General features: G+C 39.6%; 1 protein-coding gene across 2 annotated transcripts; it reads left to right on the forward strand.

Moving 5' to 3' along the window:
* The first annotated feature begins 297 nt into the window (after window positions 1-297).
* On the forward strand, window positions 298-13,916 carry LOC119898482 (23 kDa integral membrane protein-like). Of its 2 annotated transcripts, XM_038712656.1 has the most exons (9): window positions 308-1,170; window positions 6,900-6,956; window positions 10,911-11,030; window positions 11,155-11,229; window positions 11,452-11,532; window positions 11,819-11,923; window positions 12,019-12,051; window positions 12,145-12,228; window positions 12,909-13,916. In XM_038712656.1, exons 1-9 carry the CDS (start codon window positions 1,111-1,113, stop codon window positions 12,999-13,001), a joined length of 708 nt encoding a protein of 235 aa, XP_038568584.1. In that variant the 5' UTR covers window positions 308-1,110; the 3' UTR covers window positions 13,002-13,916. The 2 variants fall into 2 exon arrangements, with proteins under 2 accessions (XP_038568585.1, XP_038568584.1); XM_038712657.1 differs by lacking the exon at window positions 12,145-12,228 and having other exon boundaries at window positions 298-1,170.
* Window positions 13,917-19,691: the final 5,775 nt, after the last annotated feature.

Raw genomic sequence — 19,691 nt, forward strand, 5'->3', positions numbered from 1 at the left:
CCTGTCCTCTTCTTTGCTTTAGTTTTCTCTTTGTTTGTTTCAGCTTGATGCTCTGAGCTCCTTTCTTTCTCTTTCTTTCTCCTTCTTCCTCCTCTTTTCTCTCCTCTGGTGTATTGTGGTCACTCCTTTTGCATTTTCCTCATAAAATCATCCAATGTTTGGACTGAAAATAAGCGTTTAGTTTAGCAGGAAGCCTTAAACACGACTTCTCACCAACAACAAGTCAACAATCTAAAATGTGACCCTGGTTTTAACGTTCTGTCATGACTCCATGTAAATGACATCTAAAGATCTGTGACATTAAAGCGATGGAAAGGTTCGGTCTCACTCTGCTCTGCACCTTTAAACCATCAGAAGATAAGATGCAGCTTGTTGTTCCTTTGGGGAAACTCAGCATCTCTTCATCTACAGACAGGCTGTACGAAGCAGCCTCCTTACAATCATTCATACTGTGAAATACGTTTATTTAAAAGTCAGTGTTCATACATTCACCAATAAACCGATACAGCCAATAAAAAATGCTGCAGGATTCAGCTCAACCATTTCTCTTTCCTTCAAGAGAAAATAAAATATAGTGATGCAGCATTTGCTCCTCATTGTTCTACTTGATGTATTTTTACTACACCTGTGTATTCTTTGCTCCTTTTGATTGTTAGATTAAATGTTCGCGTCAACTCAAAGGTTCAGTACACCAACACCGTACATTGGTTTTTTTAACCACGACCACAGGCTGTACCTCTCTCTAAACAAGAAGTTTCAGTTATCGAAACTCAAACCGACTTCACCGTGTGAACAGCGACTGTCCTCTCTCAGAAGCGAAGACACAAGTAGAGTAAGGTTGTTTTAGCACTGCAGAACCCCTTCAAGAGGGTGAAAGACGCCTGAGACTGGGGTTCATGTCTTTTAACCAACACTACAGCCTTTCCCCAAACTGAACAAAGTAGTTTTAGCTGCCTAAACTCATCAGAAAAGAGAAAATCCAGCGTATGAAAGCCTGATGTCTCTTCTTCCTCTGAGCCACGGAGCTCCATCAGAGATCACAGAGCTGCACATCATCACACAGCGTTACAGCTTCACTTCTTCATCTCTCAGAACCACCAAAAACTGGAAATGGGAAAAATTTACAAACACATCAGAAGCCTCTTTCTCTTCTTCAATGGGCTGTTTGCAGTAAGTAGAAACTTTTATTAGTTAGAAGCATGGTTTGAATTACGGTGGGGATTGGGGGGGTTTGACCCCCTAATTAAGGCTTCGACCCCCCCAAAAGAGGCAAAATCAACAGTTCAGGGGTTTCTCACCTGTCATTGTAAATATTACAATATATTTCCCATACTCGTGCCTTATATTGAAGAATCTTGAGGTATTATTTCTGACATTCCTACAATGGACCTACCATTTCCTAACTTTGACGTTAATTTACCGTCTTGTCTGCCCACATCACTCGCAGCGCAGCTGCTCCAGTCCAGTGCACCACACGCTGGTGGAGACGCTGCAGGTTAATGTCAGTCAGCTGTCTAGCTGCTATAATGCACTTAACTTTCCTACCTTCAGAGTTTCATAATTAGCATTTATTTTACCTTAAATGAGCTATATGATGTTTGCTAGCTGATATGATACCCACCCTGTCATTTCTTTACCACTAGACTATATCATTTAATGTTTTATGTAATTCTTAATATCGAGATTATTATTTCATTTAAAGTATTTTGTGAGTCTTTCTACAATAAGCATGATATTTGTTTTCACTGTGGAATTCAGGAGTTTCTCCAGGCTAGGTAAATGTTAAAATTCAGGTGTGTTATTTTAGATGTATTCAGTTTTATTTATAACGCCAATTCACTACAAAGCCAACTCATTGAGCAGGTCTAGGCAGTACTCTGTTTAAAATTATTTACAGAGACGCAAAAAATCCCAATTCCCCAACAATGTATGACAACTGTTTTATTGAACGCAGCTTACATTTGATTTACAGTCAACATGGGCACGAGGAAAGGAGCTGTTTCCTAAAAAAAAAGTTAAATTAGAGATGATAATGCAGACTGTATTTTATGATCGTGTTTGGTTCTGGGTGTGTGGGTCTGTTTTGAGTGGACCTGATGGTCCGCTGTTGTGTGTCCGACTTTCTGGCAGTTTCTCTCTAGAATACTTGGTGACCTCTGACTATAAAAGATGTTGTGTAGTATGGGCACGCGTGAACTGGTGTGGGCCTAATAAAACTGATTTATCATCTACAGACTGCACACATTAGTTAAATAAGCATGAATACTGTAAACATTGTAAGATTTTAGTTTACTGAAGCCCCCGCCTGCGCTGTAATGGGTTTTCTTTTGTATCAGTCGCACCCTGGTTAGAAGTTATTTTTCATCAGTTTAGTATTTGTGTTTGGAGCAAAAGATAAAAGATGCAAACTAGCAGGAAAAATCCTCCAAGAAAGAAGTTTGGTTTTTGTTAATTTGATAAGTTCACAAAGAGGTTTTTATGGTCCAGGTGAAAAAAGGCTAATTGACTGATTTAAAAAAAAAAATTCCAAAAACAAAAGTTTAATATGCTCAAAAGAACACAAAACAGATTTACTAAGAACAAAGAGAACAAATAGATACTTGATAATAAATAACGTCTGAACTCTAAAAAAGTTACATGTTTCAAAACAACATTAAAACTGGTCCTGCTGTTTGATTACTATTAAATTTAAAGTGATAAACATCAAACAAGCAGTGAAGTGTCAAGTTTCAGTCTTGCAGGTACAGATTGTTTTATTGTTCAGAAAACCGTCACTTCCTGCTACAGGAAGTGACGGTCCCCCCCCCACTCCTTTCTGTTACACAGGTATTTTTTTTACTTCAGGCGTTAATGGGAAAAATAGAGAAGCGCTATAAAGAGGGAGAAGTTTGAGGAACAGGAGGGGTTTCGACTGTCGAGCTTATGTTTATTGTGTATTTTATTTTTATAGATATATTGAAACAGAAATATTATGTTTGGCACAACTCTTACATTAGATAATGTAGATTAGAAGATCTTAGATTAGATTACGTATATTTGATTAGATTCATTTAGATTAGATACTCAATAACATGAAAACAATACGTGCACACATCTGGTAAAAATGCTTCCAGGCTGAGATGTTTGTATGATGAGTGTTTGCAGCAGCCTTCAGTTGAAATGATCGGTGTGACAGAAGGTCACTGTTGCTCCGTCTCCCTCTGCTGCCTCTGTGCAGAAATGACAGAAACTCTACCAGGAGATAAAGAGCCTTTCTCATTTCCCAAATCTGTACGTCCTCGATCCACGATCCTCGAACCTGTGACCTGGAAATCCAGCGCGCCATCTTGAAGGACATCTCAATTCCTCAAAGGCACCTCGAGGATGGAGGAGGCTTGCTGGAGGAGCTATAAGCGAGGATACACCGATGGATCCTTTGCAGAAGTCTTTTCAGCCGCCGTGGCGTTTAAAAGAGGCGTGACATGCAGCTGGACCAACCCATGGCCGAGCAGGACTCTGCAGGGTTCCTGTTGTATTCAGAAGTTGTATTAGTTAAGCCTTTAAAAAATAAATACTTTCTGCCCTTCACTGTTTGTGTAGCGCCTAGTGAAGTTGTTCTAACCACGTTCCTTAATGTAAGTTCGCACTGATATCACTGATGTTAATATTGTTGAATGTGATCTGTGGATGGGCAGCAGGATCGAAAAAATTAAAACTGAAAATTCCCCTTTAACTGAAAATAACTTAAAGTAATACCTTTACAAAATATAGCCAAATTGAAATACCAACATACTCAGAAAATAAACCCCAAACCCTCGTTAGTAAGTCTCTTGTAAACCCTTACATGTCTTGTTTTATTGGACTCTATATAACCACCACTGTGCTGTGGACCCACACTCTCACACGTCTTTACAACTCTGAAATTAAGCAAGACCTCGTTGCAGGCCTGGATCGTGGCTCGGGTGCCACGATCACCGGTTAGGAACAAATTGCTCTCGTACAATTTCTGCTGTTTACATCAACTGCGTGAACGCGTTTCTCTTGCTCTCAGGTGTCTGGGATCTGAGTCAGCTACCGTTAAGTCCCACCCCTGTACTTGGGAATGAACTTGGATTGGTTGTTCCAATCAGGGTACAGAAAACAACGATTGACATGTCAACTGCTCATCGACTTAGGTTGTCATACTTCTCACATGTGCTGTCTCCTGTACACATCATACAAACTATACACACTCAAATGAACTGCAACCTCCAACCTTTTTAACATTCTTAAACCTTATTTAAACATTTTAACTTTTGAACTGCAACCTCCAACCTTTTTAACATTCTTAAACCTTATTTAAACATTTTAACTTTTGAATAAAACCTCCAGACTTTTTTAAAAAGACATTCTTAACGTTTTCTGTTTTAATGACTCGTGTATTTTATAGTATTTATGTGTTATCTCTCATTTAATAAACTATGTATATTTTACTGCAAATGTATTTTAGCCCGGGCTACAAATATATCAAGGATTAAAGAACGCTCTTATGCCCTCAAAACAGTAAGTGTAAGTATGCAAATTGAGTCACAGCACAAAAAAGTGGATCACTTCAGTCCAGGGGCGACTGCGGGTTAATTTGCCTAATCTTCGCAGGTCTTTAGACCACGGTGGAAACAAACACAACAGGGTGTTCGGGGAACCAGGTTTCCATTGGAAAAAACGTCGGCTCTGAACTCGCCCCAGTTCTGAGGTCTTTACTTTGGCTTCCTGTATGTCAAAGAACTGATTTCAAAATCCTGCTGTTAGTTTATAAAGCACTAAATGGTTCAGGGCCAAAATACATTTCTGATCTTCTGCTTCGTTATGAACCATCCAGACCTCTCAGGTCGTCTGGGATCAGGTCTGCTTTCTGTGCCCAGAGTCAAAACTAAACAAGGAGAAGCAGCGTTCAGTTATTATGCTCCGTATATCTGGAACAAACTCCCAGATAACTGCAGGTCTGCTGAAACAGTCAGTTCTTTTAAATTAAGACTGAAGACTTTTCTTTTTACCACAGCCTGTAATTAAATCACATGTAAGGCTGTAGATTAATAACTTAAACTGCACTGTAGCTTTACTGTCCTGTTTAATCCTATTTTTATTTTCAATTTGACTAATTTAAATTATTTTATTTAAATGACTTTTATTTATATTACTGTGTTGCTTTTATGTTTTATGTAAAGCACTTAAAATGTCGTTGAAATGTGCTGCACAAATAAACTTGCCTTGCCTATAAAATGTAAAAGTGTTTTTAATGACTCATTGTATCATCATATGAAATAGTACTTGTTAGTTTGTGGGCTGTTAGCAGAGCATTAGAAGGTGTGAAAACTGTGTGTTTCCATTAAATGTGGGTGGAGGGTAATTAATACACTTAAAACTTCTCCGCTTCCTCCTGCAGGTGAACCACATCCTGTCACAGTCCAATCTAATATCATGGATTTGATTTTAATCCCTTGTATCTAAACTCTGCCACATGTTCCGTGTGCTCACATCACTGACGTCAAAGATGCTTTAACTTTAATATCATCATAAGATCAATAAATGTGTTGATTAATCATTTTAAATTTTAAGTCTTGGCTTTTCCCTTGAATTTCCTCAGAGCTTTCTTTCTAGCAGTTCTTCAACTTTTTCTGTCATGTCCCACTTTCTCCTCACAATAGTCGCGTTTTGACCAAAAGTTCCCGGGACTTTTTAGTCCCCAGACCTCTTTTCAAGGAGCTAAAAGGTTCCTTCAGCCCACTGTTGTGTTTGTTTCCACCGTGGTCTAAAGACCTGCGAAGATTAGGCAAATTAACCAGCTGGCGTAGGCTGTAGGCTGTAGGCCTGGCCGTACACAGCGACGCACCGGCATCATTATTTGTAACCACTAGCCCTGAGCAACATTTATAAATGAGTTCTTAAAATAACTCCAGCACAGAGAAAGCAACAGAGGAATGAAACCGGGACAGTTTGGAAGGTTATCCAGCAACAAGAGCTGCAGCATCACGTCTGTCACCTGAGCGAACGGGGAACAGGATTTTTAATGAGCTTTATCACCTGCTGTAATCAGCTGTTCCGCTTGTTTTGGAGAGACCGACTTCAGCTCTGTGTAAGAACTTCCTGACTGATGAAAACTCAAAACAACAACTTCTGACCCAGTATTTAGCTGTAAACACACCGCTGTGCGCTGGCTTCTTTTTCCCAGCTATACATTTAATGCAGACATTTGATATCAGGCGACATCTTGTGAGGCTCTCTGACTGCTGGTGGTGATTTATTGGTTTGCAAACAAAGGTGGAAAAGAGACGAGCAGTCGTAGAAAAACAGCCGACATTCTCCAGTTAAAGCCAGTAGCCCATTCAGAAATTCACCCCCCCAAAGTACCGGTACTTTCGGAAAGTACTACCCCCCGAGCAGGGACTCTTTGGGGGTAAAATAAGGAGCCTAGAACTAAGTTTAAACCCTGGTCCCTCCGGTGGAAACGCAGTGAGTTCCTCCAAAGGTTCCTAGTTCCGGGGTAAAGTTCCCTGGTCGAAACGCGGCAAATGACTCCTTTAAGTGTTTTAACTTGTAATTTATATTGTGTATTCGCTTGTTCCAGCTATTTTTACAATATTTACACTGAGGGAAATGTTCAAGGCCAGTATAAGATGTTTTATTTACAGTTGAAATATTAAATAAATAAATAAGTCTTGTGCATCATTTTATACGAATGCAGTCGTATTGTTGGAAACTTTGAGATCCTCGCTAGAATTTGAAATACAGTTATGTGGGTTTGTCACAGCTTTGCCAGCAGTGTTTACATAGATTTCAGTTTTTTTATTCCTTTTAGTAATCTGACTTCTGGTTTTCTGTTGATTCTTTCTCCTCTGACATTGTTTAGACTCTTTAAACTAAATAATGTGATGTTTCCTCAGGTCATCGGATGTATGATGATCATCGGGCTGCTGAGGGCCACCCCCCATAGACACAAGGTAAACAACAACAACTGAACTTCATGTTCCACTCTGTGGCAGCAAACTGCAGAACAGAATGCAGAAGGAAAATCTTGACTGTTTAACTAATTGCACGATGGTTTTAAGACCAAATAATGTTTGTCAAATGAGCTCAGCATTTAACCATGAACCGCTTTTAAAAGACGCCGGAGGATCGTTCCACAAGTGATTCTTACCTAGATGTGGCAACACAGGACAACAAACTCCTCCCACTATAAAACCTTTTCTTGGCATAGGAACATCAAAATATGTTTATTTCTATTGCATGTCAGAAGAACAAGCATCGGGAAAGACTATAAATGATGTGGACAGAAGCTAAACCAGACATGGAGTTGTTTATCTACCAGGTCATGAAATCCTAAATGTGTGCTGTGAGCTGCCTGATGAATTCCTTCCCTGTTCACTTTCTTTGTTGGGTCAGCGGTCGCTGCCAAACATGAATTTACAACTTCTCATTGCAGGATGTCTGTTAGCAGAACGAGCAGCAGATTTACTGTAACGTGATTCATAATGTGAACAATTAAATAATTAAGTGTCAGTTTGGGGAAATACAGAGAGGCTTTACAGGGTTTGTTGTGTTGATGACTCAAAAAATAAAATCGCTCTAATAAATGTTTTAATCATTGATTTTACGGCAGTTTAAATAACCTTGCATTGCCACTGACAGCCAGCAGCATAAATACTACGCTCAGACCTGGTTATGGCAGAAAGTCTCTGATAATTCAAGGCTGAAAATTAAAACAAAAGCAGCTAGTTTGTGTGTGTGAAAAACACAGCTGTTTGTTTTAAATCAGGACATCACATGTACAGTGGGTACGGAAAGTATTCAGACCCCTTTAAATTTTTCACTCTTTGTTTCATTGCAGCCATTTTCCAAAAATCAAAAAAGTTCATTTTATTTCTCAGTAATGTACACTCAGCACCCCATCTTGACAGAAAAAACAGAAATTTAGAAATTTTTGCAAATTTATTAAAAAAGAAAAACTGAAATATCACATGGTCATAAGTATTCAGACCCTTTGCCGTGACACTCATATTTAACTCAGGTGCTGTCTATTTCTTCTGATCATCCTTGAGATGGTTTTACACCTTCATTTGAGTCCAGCTGTGTTTGATTATACTGATTGGACTTGATTAGGAAAGCCACACACCTGTCTATATAAGACCTTACAGCTCACAGTGCATGTCAGAGCAAATGAGAATCATGAGGTCAAAGGAACTGCCTGAAGAGCTCAGAGACAGAATTGTGGCAAGGCACAGATCTGGCCAAGGTTACAAAAAAATTTCTGCTGCACTTAAGGTTCCTAAGAGCACAGTGGCCTCCATAATCCTCAAATGGAAGACGTTTGGGACGACCAGAACCCTTCCTAGAGCTGGCCGTCCGGCCAAACTGAGCTATCGGGGGAGAAGAGCCTTGGTGAGAGAGGTAAAGAAGAACCCAAAGGTCACTGTGGCTGAGCTCCAGAGATGCAGTCGGGAGATGGGAGAAAGTTGTAGTAAGTCAACCATCACTGCAGCAATCCACCAGTCGGGGCTTTATGGCAGAGTGGCCCGACGGAAGCCTCTCCTCAGTGCAAGACACATGAAAGCCTGCATGGAGTTTGCTAAAAAACACCTGAAGGACTCCAAGATGGTGATAAATAAGATCCTCTGGTCTGATGAGACCAAGATAGAACTTTTTGGCCTTAATTCTAAGCGGTATGTGTGGAGAAAACCAGGCACTGCTCATCACCTGTCCAATACAGTCTCAACAGTGAAGCATGGTGGTGGCAGCATCATGCTGTGGGGGTGTTTTTCAGCTGCAGGGACAGGACGACCGGTTGCAATCGAGGGAAAGATGAATGCGGCCAAGTACAGGGATATCCTGGAAGAAAACCTTTTCTAGAGTGCTCTGGACCTCAGACTGGGCCGAAGGTTTACCTTCCAACAAGACAATGACCCTAAGCGCACCGCTAAAATAACGAAGGAGTGGCTTCACAACAACTCCGTGGCTGTTCTTGAATGGCCCAGCCAGAGCCCTGACTTAAACCCAATTGAGCATCTCTGGAGAGACCTGAAAATGGCTGTCCACCAACGTTTACCATCCAACCTGACAGAACTGGAGAGGATCTGCAAGGAGGAATGGCAGAGGATACCCAAATCCAGATGTGAAAAACTTGTTGCATCTTTCCCAAAACGAATCATGGCTGTATTAGAACAAAAGGGTGCTTCTACTCAATACTGAGCAAAGGGTCTGAATACTTATGACCATGTGATATTTCAGTTTTTCTTTTTTAATAAATTTGCAAAAATTTCTACATTTCTGTTTCTTTCTGTCAAGATGGGGTGCTGAGTGTACATTACTGAGAAATAAAATGAACTTTTTTGATTTTTGGAAAATGGCTGCAATGAAACAAAGAGTGAAAAATTTAAAGGGGTCTGAATACTTTCCGTACCCACTGTATATAGATAAGATGGGACATTTTTCATTTCTGTCTGTCTCTCTGAGCTCTTTTAAGCCAGTTACATGTGTCTGCTGTTATCTACAGACAGAAAATGGTTTTTTATATATATATATATATATATATATATTAGTTCACCCGACAGTCTGGGTTAGTTGTAACTTACTCTGGGGGAAATGTAACATTATGTAATAAGGAACATGAGAGAAATATAATGTTGAAAGCTTTTTATTCAACACTTAAATTGTTTAACATAATTAATGAGTGTGTGTGTGTGTCAGACACGTACTGAAAACATAAATACAACTTATTTTTCTTTGTTGTTACAACAAACCCAGACTCTGGTTGTTGATACAGCTTACAGCTAAAACATGAGCACCAACAACTTACATGGAAGATAGAGACACAGAATAAACGTGAAGTTTGGTGAGTTTAACTACAAAGCAGGAAATGATATAATAAAAAACTACAAACTTTCTTTCTTAAAATTATTTTGTTCCTTCTCAAATTTCCTGTGCTGCCACGGGGAGCTAGTGGAATAAGGACTAAACTGAGCATGTGCAGAGTTAATCAGGTGATTGATGACTGAAACATGTCATCTTTACAGATATGATAAATGAAGTAGCTAACATTGTGCTCTAGATAACAAACTTTCAAATGATATCTGATTCAACATGGAGAGTTTTAAAAAGAACAGTCAAACTTTTACCTGGAAAAAAGATGGATGCTCGATCTGCAGTTGACAGATTTGGTATAAAACAGACAAATAATAATGATTTATGTATTATTCAAGATTGTTTTAGACATTTGATTAAAGTATGCTAATAATAATAGCTGCAAAATAACTTTACAGATTGTTGCAAAATCATCATTTTGGACTGTGGTGTCTCCTTAATGCAGAACAGATGCAGCTCCAGGAAGTTTTTCTGTTCTCACAGTCGACCTTCTCTGCAGCAGAAAAACAGGAGGGCTCTGAAAATGTTATCATATTTACATTTAGACGCCTCTGGAGCAGGAGGGGTTAAGTGTGTTGCTCAGGGACACATTGGTGGACGGGTCACAGTGGGAATTGAACCCGGGTCTCTCACACCAACACTTGTCTTATCCACTCCACCATCACATCAGAAATACTGAGCATCTCTCTTCATGCCAGAAAATTTGGCATTATTGACGATAAGAAAATTTGAATCAGGATTGCTTTACTGAGGTCCAGTTTAAAACTAAGTGTCCGTGACACTTAGAGGGAGGAGTTATAAAGTTTGATGGCCACAGGCAGGAATGACTTCCTGTGGCGCTCTGTGCTGCATTCTGGGGGAATGAGTCTCGCGCTGAAAGAGCTCCTGTGTTTGAGCAGCAGGTCACGGAGCGGGTGGGAGACATTGTCCAAGATGACATGTAGTTTGGACAGCGTCCTCCTCTCTGACACCACCGACAGTAATTTAATGCAGCATTATAATTTTAAAGTGTTAAATCAGTGTTTGTGTCGTGGCAGCTGGAGACGGCTGGGAGCCCCAACCTGGGTTGTATTTGGATGTTTGCCATCGGCATCCTCTACATCGCCGGTCTGGGGGTCTATGCAGGCCGCAAAGAGAACACATTCGCCCTCAAAATAGTACGTAGCACAAGAACTCAGGAGAATCAACTGTTTTTTGTTAATTTGATCATTTTGTTGAGCTGTGAAAACAAGAAGGTGTCGTGATATCTTATTAATGTTGTTCATATTGTTTCATGTACAGTTTGCAGGCTTCATGGGGGATGGACTTATTACCATGACGATCTTTGGCATCATTCTCACTGTTGAAAGGAACGAGGTCATCTGTCCGTCCGTCCGTCCGTCCGTCCGTCCGTCCGTCCAGAAATATTTATGATCCAGTTCTGTTATTCTCTGTATATGTTACCATCACTGTCTCCTTCTGTTCTCTTGACACTAACGTTGTTCTTTCTCTGTATCAGTTTCTGTATTTATCATCTGTGGTCATCATCTATCATGCTCTGTTATCTTGATGCTAATGTTGTTCTTTCTCTTCTTGTAGGTGAAAAGCCGCATTCAGGCGGTACAGCCCTTCATGTATGACATGGAAATGAGAGAGCTGCTTAATAAGCTACAGAAAGAGGTAATGTTGTGTACCATTAACCCTTCTGAGTCTGGTCCAGTTAGACCGAACGATTCTAGGATGAGGTGTCGCTCTTAGTATGCAGGAAACTTTCATATAGCCTAATCACATTTTTACACTTTGCATTGATGATCATATTACGTCACAATAACAGCTGCTATGTTGCTCAACAATAAAAAGACAGGCCACACTCCTAAAGGAGGATCAACAGTCCTTATTGTGATCCTGTCATCTGCTGCAGCAGCAACGCAGGTTTCTGTTAAAACTCACCCTAATGTGGTTGCAGGTAAAGTGCTGTGGACTGGTGAGCGCCGAGGACTGGGGTGATGATATCCCTTCATCCTGTGGGTGTAACTTACTGAGAGGATCTGACTGTAAATCCAAACCTCAGGTTGTTTTTTTAAAATCAATCTGGAATATCAGGTTTATGTTATTTATATACTGTACACACACATCATTGTACTTCTTGCTCTTGTTTTCTTGCAGGGAACCTCAGGCCCAAGCTTCATCTATAAACAGGTATTCAATCACTCAACCAACCAAAACACCATCCAGTTTACAAGTCAGTGATGTTTCCAGATAATGCCCCTTTCTCCATCGTCTCCTCTGCAGACCTGCGGTGACCACCTCTTTGAGTCGGTCACCTTTGTCTTAAAGATCGGCCTGGGCTTCTGCTTTGGATTTGCTGTCACTGCAGTAAGCTCCTCTGTTACTCTCCTCTGTTGTGAGGAGGAATTTCCAGGGAATAACATTCATGATCATTAAACATTAAGGGAGATGTCCACTCCATGTCCCAAAATGCATTTCAGTAGCTTTAAATGATGTTGTTGCTAACAACGATCTGTAGCCGATGATTACACTTCAGCAACTGTGGTGCAGCGTGTTGTTCCTAACTGTACCAACGAGGCCGTAATATTAATTTAGTTACTTTAGCTTTTTATTTGGCTGCACAAAATTATTGTTTTGTAAGTCACAAGTGGGTTTTAGACCGTTGTGATGATGCCCTGAGTCAAGTAATCCAGGAAAAGCTAATAAAGAAAGTAAAGTAATCTTTATGTAGTCAGGAACTACATAAGTTAGTTAGTGTCTGAATAATTTGATTTTTTTTTCCCTGTCTGGGAAAGTTCCCGTGAAGGAAAAGGTCGGAACAACAACTCGGGATGTCTGAGAAAATGTTGGTACATGAGTTGCCGAGTTGTTGACGTCTCACATGTAGAAACATGGCTGATAGTTAAAAATGTTTTATTAATGGTACAAAATGATCCAATCATCTGTCAATCCAGTGTGAAAGTCTTTCACTTCTGGTCTGATGGACAGTGTCTGACAGCTGCTCTACTCACCTGTATGTCTTCCTAACTGACTACCTGTCCTTGTAGCTGCTGGGCCTGCTGATGTCCCTGCTGATGATCCATCAGATCAAACGTCATGACAGCGCAGCAGGAGCGTCCTTTGCCATGACGGGATACTGAAGGGAACCCTCCACCCCTGACCTTCTGCGCTGTAAAGGAGGACTCAGTGGTCAATTCATGATGGCGTCTTTGTTTTGCTAGCAAAAGTGTTGTCTCGCAGCATTTGTTTTCTTCCAGATTTCTACTCTAGAAAACATTTTTGTTTTATGCATCATTATATCTCGTGTTATTTATGCTGCATACCATCACGTCAGACGAACTGACAGATGGTATTATTTTGTTTCTGTGTTACAAACTATTATCTGTTAAACTGAGAGAAAAGTCTGGTGTTGGTGGTAATAAGCAGAATTTCAGAGAGGGAACTTTATGCATGCAGGCTGGATGCTGCTTTTTCACATCAACCACCAAAATATGTTAGAAATATAACGTGGAAATTAACTGCAATTCTCCATCAATCCACAAGGTGAAGCTGCAACAGAAAGCAAAACAGAAAAGTCGATTTAAACAAGTGTTAATCTGCAGTTCTGTTGTCAGAAACAGAACTAATCTGCAGAGGCTCTTTGGGTTCAGAACATCTGAATGAAATAAAGTCCAGGTCCAGGTGGAGGTCCAGGTGGAGGTCCAGGTGGAGGAGGTGTCTGAGTGTGCAGCAGAAGGAGTGGAGGAGTCTCAGTGTGTCTGCAGAGACTGTGTAGAAGGACAGAGCAGCAGCAGAGCAGTCCAGATCCACTGATGATACTCTGTCACATCCAGAGGAACACACAGGGATGATGGTGGTTCACAGCTCAACATTATTACAAATAAATTTTAATAAATAAAAGGAAAAGCAGCAAATATTCACACGTGTAAAGCTGGAACCATGAAATGTTTTCACATGAAAAAATGTAGCTACCAGTTAATGTCTCTGTCAATGTAATAATCCTGTACTTGTATTGACTGTTGGGTAGTTTCATTTATAAAAAAACAACACATTTATATTGTTTTGTGTTTAGAAATCTGACTTTGTAAAATAACTACACTAAAAAGTACAATATCTCCCTGTGAGATGGAGGAGAAGTAGAAAGTGGGTTGAAAAGAGAAATACTCAAGTTCATTTTGGCCTCAGGTGAAGATGCCAGCGATGGTCATTCAGACTACTGCACAGGCTACTGCATCCCAGTCAGCTGCAAGAAAGAATCAAGGTTAGCTGGTTTAAATCTGCAGTTAGAGGAAACGTTAGTGTTTAAACATCTTCAAAAAAGCTTCTTCAAAGTCTCAATTTAAAAAAAAACAAAAAACATCTACCTTTGAAAGGACAGAATAATCTGGGTACAATCCAGAAAATGACTAAACATTTTAATATAAATGCAGAGACTCGTGGATCAGATGTCCTTATCTAGATACAGATCACATGTTGATCCAGGGGAAAACGGGGCCTCATTCATGTTTAAAAGGGAAAAGTCTGCAGAGGGCCCCTTTAGGATCCATAACATGTACGAAAGCCATCCTGCTTGGTCTCTTTTAAAATAAAGTAAATCTCACAAGAGAAGGCTGAAAAACAAATCAGGGACAAGAGAAATTAAAAGCTTCCCTGTACACAAAAGATCCTGTGGTCATGTAGATTTGAAGTAATGTATTAGGTAAAATATATTCAATATGATTGTGCTTTTGATTTTGAGGCAAATATTTAATTAAATTGCAAATGAAAATGTTTGGAATAAAATCCACCCATTGTAGTTAAATAAAACATAAGCATTATATTTATCTAATCCCAAATATTGAAAATGTTGTGAGAGTGAATTCAAATTAATGTAATCAGGGAAGTTTTAATTGAAAAGCACTTCTTGTCAAGAATTCCCATGATGCATGGCGGTGAAGGGAGTTTTGGTAAAATTAGCTAATAAGTGTCCAATTTGTTTGAAATACAACATTTATTTTGTAAATTAACCTAACCCTGATCGGACTCGGATATAAATGTATATATATTCTCATTATTTAACACATCTATAGTTACGCGGTGGCACAGAGTAACACAGCAGCGCGAGCGGCATGACATCACTTTGTTGCAGAGACGCTATTGGTTAAATGCCGGCAAAGTAGAACACGTAAGCAGCTTGAAGCGGAAAGCGCGAGTACGTCTGCGATCTGGAGGTGTTACAAAGTTGATGACAACAACATTGCCATAGCAAACTGTGAGATATGTAAACTAGGGATTTAACACAACTAGAAGGCAGCTACATTCAGCCTACTCTGGACTAGAAGACATACAGATGGACCTAAATATGGATATCAAGCGCCTACAGCAAGATGTACAGGTGACATGTAACATTCTTTAATGTATTTCTATTTTATTATTATTATTTCCCATACACTTGATTTAGTAAGCCACTAATACATTACGTGCTCTGCACCTAATTTGCACAAAAATAAAGTGAATCATGTTCTCTTCTGTGCAGACAGGATGGAACAGCAGCCTCTACATGCTGCAGAGCCTACTGCAACAAAAACACCAGCAGCAACACTGACAGCTCACCAGTGGGAGCTGATGAATAAGACTGCTGATGTGATCCCTGCCATAACAGCTCATTTGTATTTTTATTTATTGCTTTATACTGTAACATTTATTGATGTTGTTTAAAACAAACTATAATCCCATGCATTCATTAAGTCATTCATTCACTCATTAGTCCTCAGACGTGTTCTGTCTCGGGAGGATGATGAAGACCAGGGAATAAAAACATTGAAGAGGACTCTGCTGGAGGCAGTGGAGAAGCTGATGTTGAAACTGAGCCACTCTTCTAGACCCCAGATACAAAGATGGGCAAGTATAGTAAAATTAAAATGCACCTTTTGTACATCATGTTATATAAAGTCAAGTCATCACCAGACACCAGTATTAAGCCAATTTATTTTTTACTTCCTTTTTAATTTTGTTTTGGGAAATTTAATTCAACTTCAAGGTCAGATTGTTTTTATTGTTTATTAATTGAATACATGTGTAGGCAGTTTCCTAACTGAAGTGCTGTGCTATGTGGTGTCTCTTCTTGTCTTATTGTTTTGAATTGTGTGTTACTTTTATCTGTTTTTAGCTTTTTCACAAAGTCAGCCAACCTGTTGCTTGCAAAGGAACACCTTATCCAGGAGGTGGCAAAGACAGAGGGGAGGAGGGCTGCAGCAGAGCCAGTGAGCAAGGCACCGCATCATGAAGCATGTAGCAGCCTTTGAGGAAATCTTACAAGAGAGGCAGTCACAGGGGCGGTCCGTACTGCATCAGCAGAAAATCAAGTGCAGACCTACCTCTCAGAAAAAAACCACCCTAAGAAAAGCGACCCACTTCAGTACTGGAAAGAACATGCTAATCAGTTTCCCTCTGTGGCTGCTGTTGCATCAGTGCCCCTGCAGCTCTGTGGACAGTGAGAGACTTTTTAGTGCTGTTGCAAACAGAAACAGGCTCAAACCTGACAAGGTAGAGATGTTAGTTTTCATTAAGAAAAACATACATTTCCTTCTGTGAAACTTACTACTGTGATGACAGCAGTTCCTAAAAGCACATTACTGGCTTTGCAAACACTGTGGGACAGAATAATCTGGGTACAATCCAGAAAATGACTAAACATTTTAATATAAATGCAGAGACTCGTGGATCAGATGTCCTTATCTAGATACAGATCACATGTTGATCCAGGGGAAAACGGGGCCTCATTCATGTTTAAAAGGGAAAAGTCTGCAGAGGGCCCCTTTAGGATCCATAACATGTACGAAAGCCATCCTGCTTGGTCTCTTTTAAAATAAAGTAAATCTCACAAGAGAAGGCTGAAAAACAAATCAGGGACAAGAGAAATTAAAAGCTTCCCTGTACACAAAAGATCCTGTGGTCATGTAGATTTGAAGTAATGTATTAGGTAAAATATATTCAATATGATTGTGCTTTTGATTTTGAGGCAAATATTTAATTAAATTGCAAATGAAAATGTTTGGAATAAAATCCACCCATTGTAGTTAAATAAAACATAAGCATTATATTTATCTAATCCCAAATATTGAAAATGTTGTGAGAGTGAATTCAAATTAATGTAATCAGGGAAGTTTTAATTGAAAAGCACTTCTTGTCAAGAATTCCCATGATGCATGGCGGTGAAGGGAGTTTTGGTAAAATTAGCTAATAAGTGTCCAATTTGTTTGAAATACAACATTTATTTTGTAAATTAACCTAACCCTGATCGGACTCGGATATAAATGTATATATATTCTCATTATTTAACACATCTATAGTTACGCGGTGGCACAGAGTAACACAGCAGCGCGAGCGGCATGACATCACTTTGTTGCAGAGACGCTATTGGTTAAATGCCGGCAAAGTAGAACACGTAAGCAGCTTGAAGCGGAAAGCGCGAGTACGTCTGCGATCTGGAGGTGTTACAAAGTTGATGACAACAACATTGCCATAGCAAACTGTGAGATATGTAAACTAGGGATTTAACACAACTAGAAGGCAGCTACATTCAGCCTACTCTGGACTAGAAGACATACAGATGGACCTAAATATGGATATCAAGCGCCTACAGCAAGATGTACAGGTGACATGTAACATTCTTTAATGTATTTCTATTTTATTATTATTATTTCCCATACACTTGATTTAGTAAGCCACTAATACATTACGTGCTCTGCACCTAATTTGCACAAAAATAAAGTGAATCATGTTCTCTTCTGTGCAGACAGGATGGAACAGCAGCCTCTACATGCTGCAGAGCCTACTGCAACAAAAACACCAGCAGCAACACTGACAGCTCACCAGTGGGAGCTGATGAATAAGACTGCTGATGTGATCCCTGCCATAACAGCTCATTTGTATTTTTATTTATTGCTTTATACTGTAACATTTATTGATGTTGTTTAAAACAAACTATAATCCCATGCATTCATTAAGTCATTCATTCACTCATTAGTCCTCAGACGTGTTCTGTCTCGGGAGGATGATGAAGACCAGGGAATAAAAACATTGAAGAGGACTCTGCTGGAGGCAGTGGAGAAGCTGATGTTGAAACTGAGCCACTCTTCTAGACCCCAGATACAAAGATGGGCAAGTATAGTAAAATTAAAATGCACCTTTTGTACATCATGTTATATAAAGTCAAGTCATCACCAGACACCAGTATTAAGCCAATTTATTTTTTACTTCCTTTTTAATTTTGTTTTGGGAAATTTAATTCAACTTCAAGGTCAGATTGTTTTTATTGTTTATTAATTGAATACATGTGTAGGCAGTTTCCTAACTGAAGTGCTGTGCTATGTGGTGTCTCTTCTTGTCTTATTGTTTTGAATTGTGTGTTACTTTTATCTGTTTTTAGCTTTTTCACAAAGTCAGCCAACCTGTTGCTTGCAAAGGAACACCTTATCCAGGAGGTGGCAAAGACAGAGGGGAGGAGGGCTGCAGCAGAGCCAGTGAGCAAGGCACCGCATCATGAAGCATGTAGCAGCCTTTGAGGAAATCTTACAAGAGAGGCAGTCACAGGGGGGCGGTCCATACTGCATCAGCAGAAAATCAAGTGCAGACCTACCTCTCAGAAAAAAACCACCCTAAGAAAAGCGACCCACTTCAGTACTGGAAAGAACATGCTAATCAGTTTCCCTCTGTGGCTGCTGTTGCATCAGTGCCCCTGCAGCTCTGTGGACAGTGAGAGACTTTTTAGTGCTGTTGCAAACAGAAACAGGCTCAAACCTGACAAGGTAGAGATGTTAGTTTTCATTAAGAAAAACATACATTTCCTTCTGTGAAACTTACTACTGTGATGACAGCAGTTCCTAAAAGCACATTACTGGCTTTGCAAACACTGTGGCACTTTTATTTTTGTATTTGTTTACATGCCTGCCGGCTATTTTAAGTTGAGGTGCTATTTGTTTTTATCTTAGACATTTTTTATATTTACTGTTGCACTAAAGTCCAAAAGTGAAGAATTTATGTTATTTATTACTGGATTGTTTAAGCTACCTCACAGAAGTGAGTTGTTGAATGTTAAAATAAGGTGAATTAAATAAAAAATAAGGAACATCCTGGATCTGTTTTTTCGCTCTTCTTTATTCGTTTTTTAAGCATTATAGAAGTATTGGATCGGGATCAGTAGACACTCAAATTCAAATGACTTCAAATGAAAAAACCTGATTGGGAGATCCCTAATCTGCAGGGAAGCCAATAACAAAGAAAGACCTGTCTGTCCAAACTTCCTGTTTGTAAATGTGCATCACACATACATGCAAAATATGACATGTGAAGAGGAAACCACACAGCACACGAGGACGCTAGGAGAGTTGCAAAACATCCTCTAACTCACTCAGAGGAGTTACATGTGACAGACATGTGAGTTGGATACTTGGAAGACACTGCAGACACAAGCACCTCCAGAAGAGAAAAAGAAAGAAAGAAAGAAAACAGATGCTTTGTGAATAAAGAAGGTCTATGTGTACGACCAGAGAATGAATATGTTTTACCTAAATCCCTCTTCAGATTCACAGCCATGGTGAAACACATGTCTCAAAAGGAAGTAAGAGAGCACTTCGCAACCTTGTGTTACAAATTACAAAATCTGTGCAAAACAAAATCCACAAAGCAATTTTAAACCGGATGCAGCCAAGTCTCCAGACCACTTCATCATGTGAAGGGAAGAAGTGTTGTCTGATGATTGTTCATACATTTTCAAAGTGGGTTGAGATTTAAAGCAGATGCAATGACTGATTTGGAAAACCACAAAGATTGTACAGTGAAAATTGTGC

The sequence above is a fragment of the Micropterus salmoides genome, unplaced genomic scaffold, assembly GCF_014851395.1.
Source record: "Micropterus salmoides isolate LMB-PRFRI ecotype aquatic unplaced genomic scaffold, ASM1485139v1 Ms_hic_scaffold_1171, whole genome shotgun sequence".
In the NCBI taxonomy this organism is placed as follows: Eukaryota; Metazoa; Chordata; class Actinopteri; order Centrarchiformes; family Centrarchidae; genus Micropterus; species Micropterus salmoides.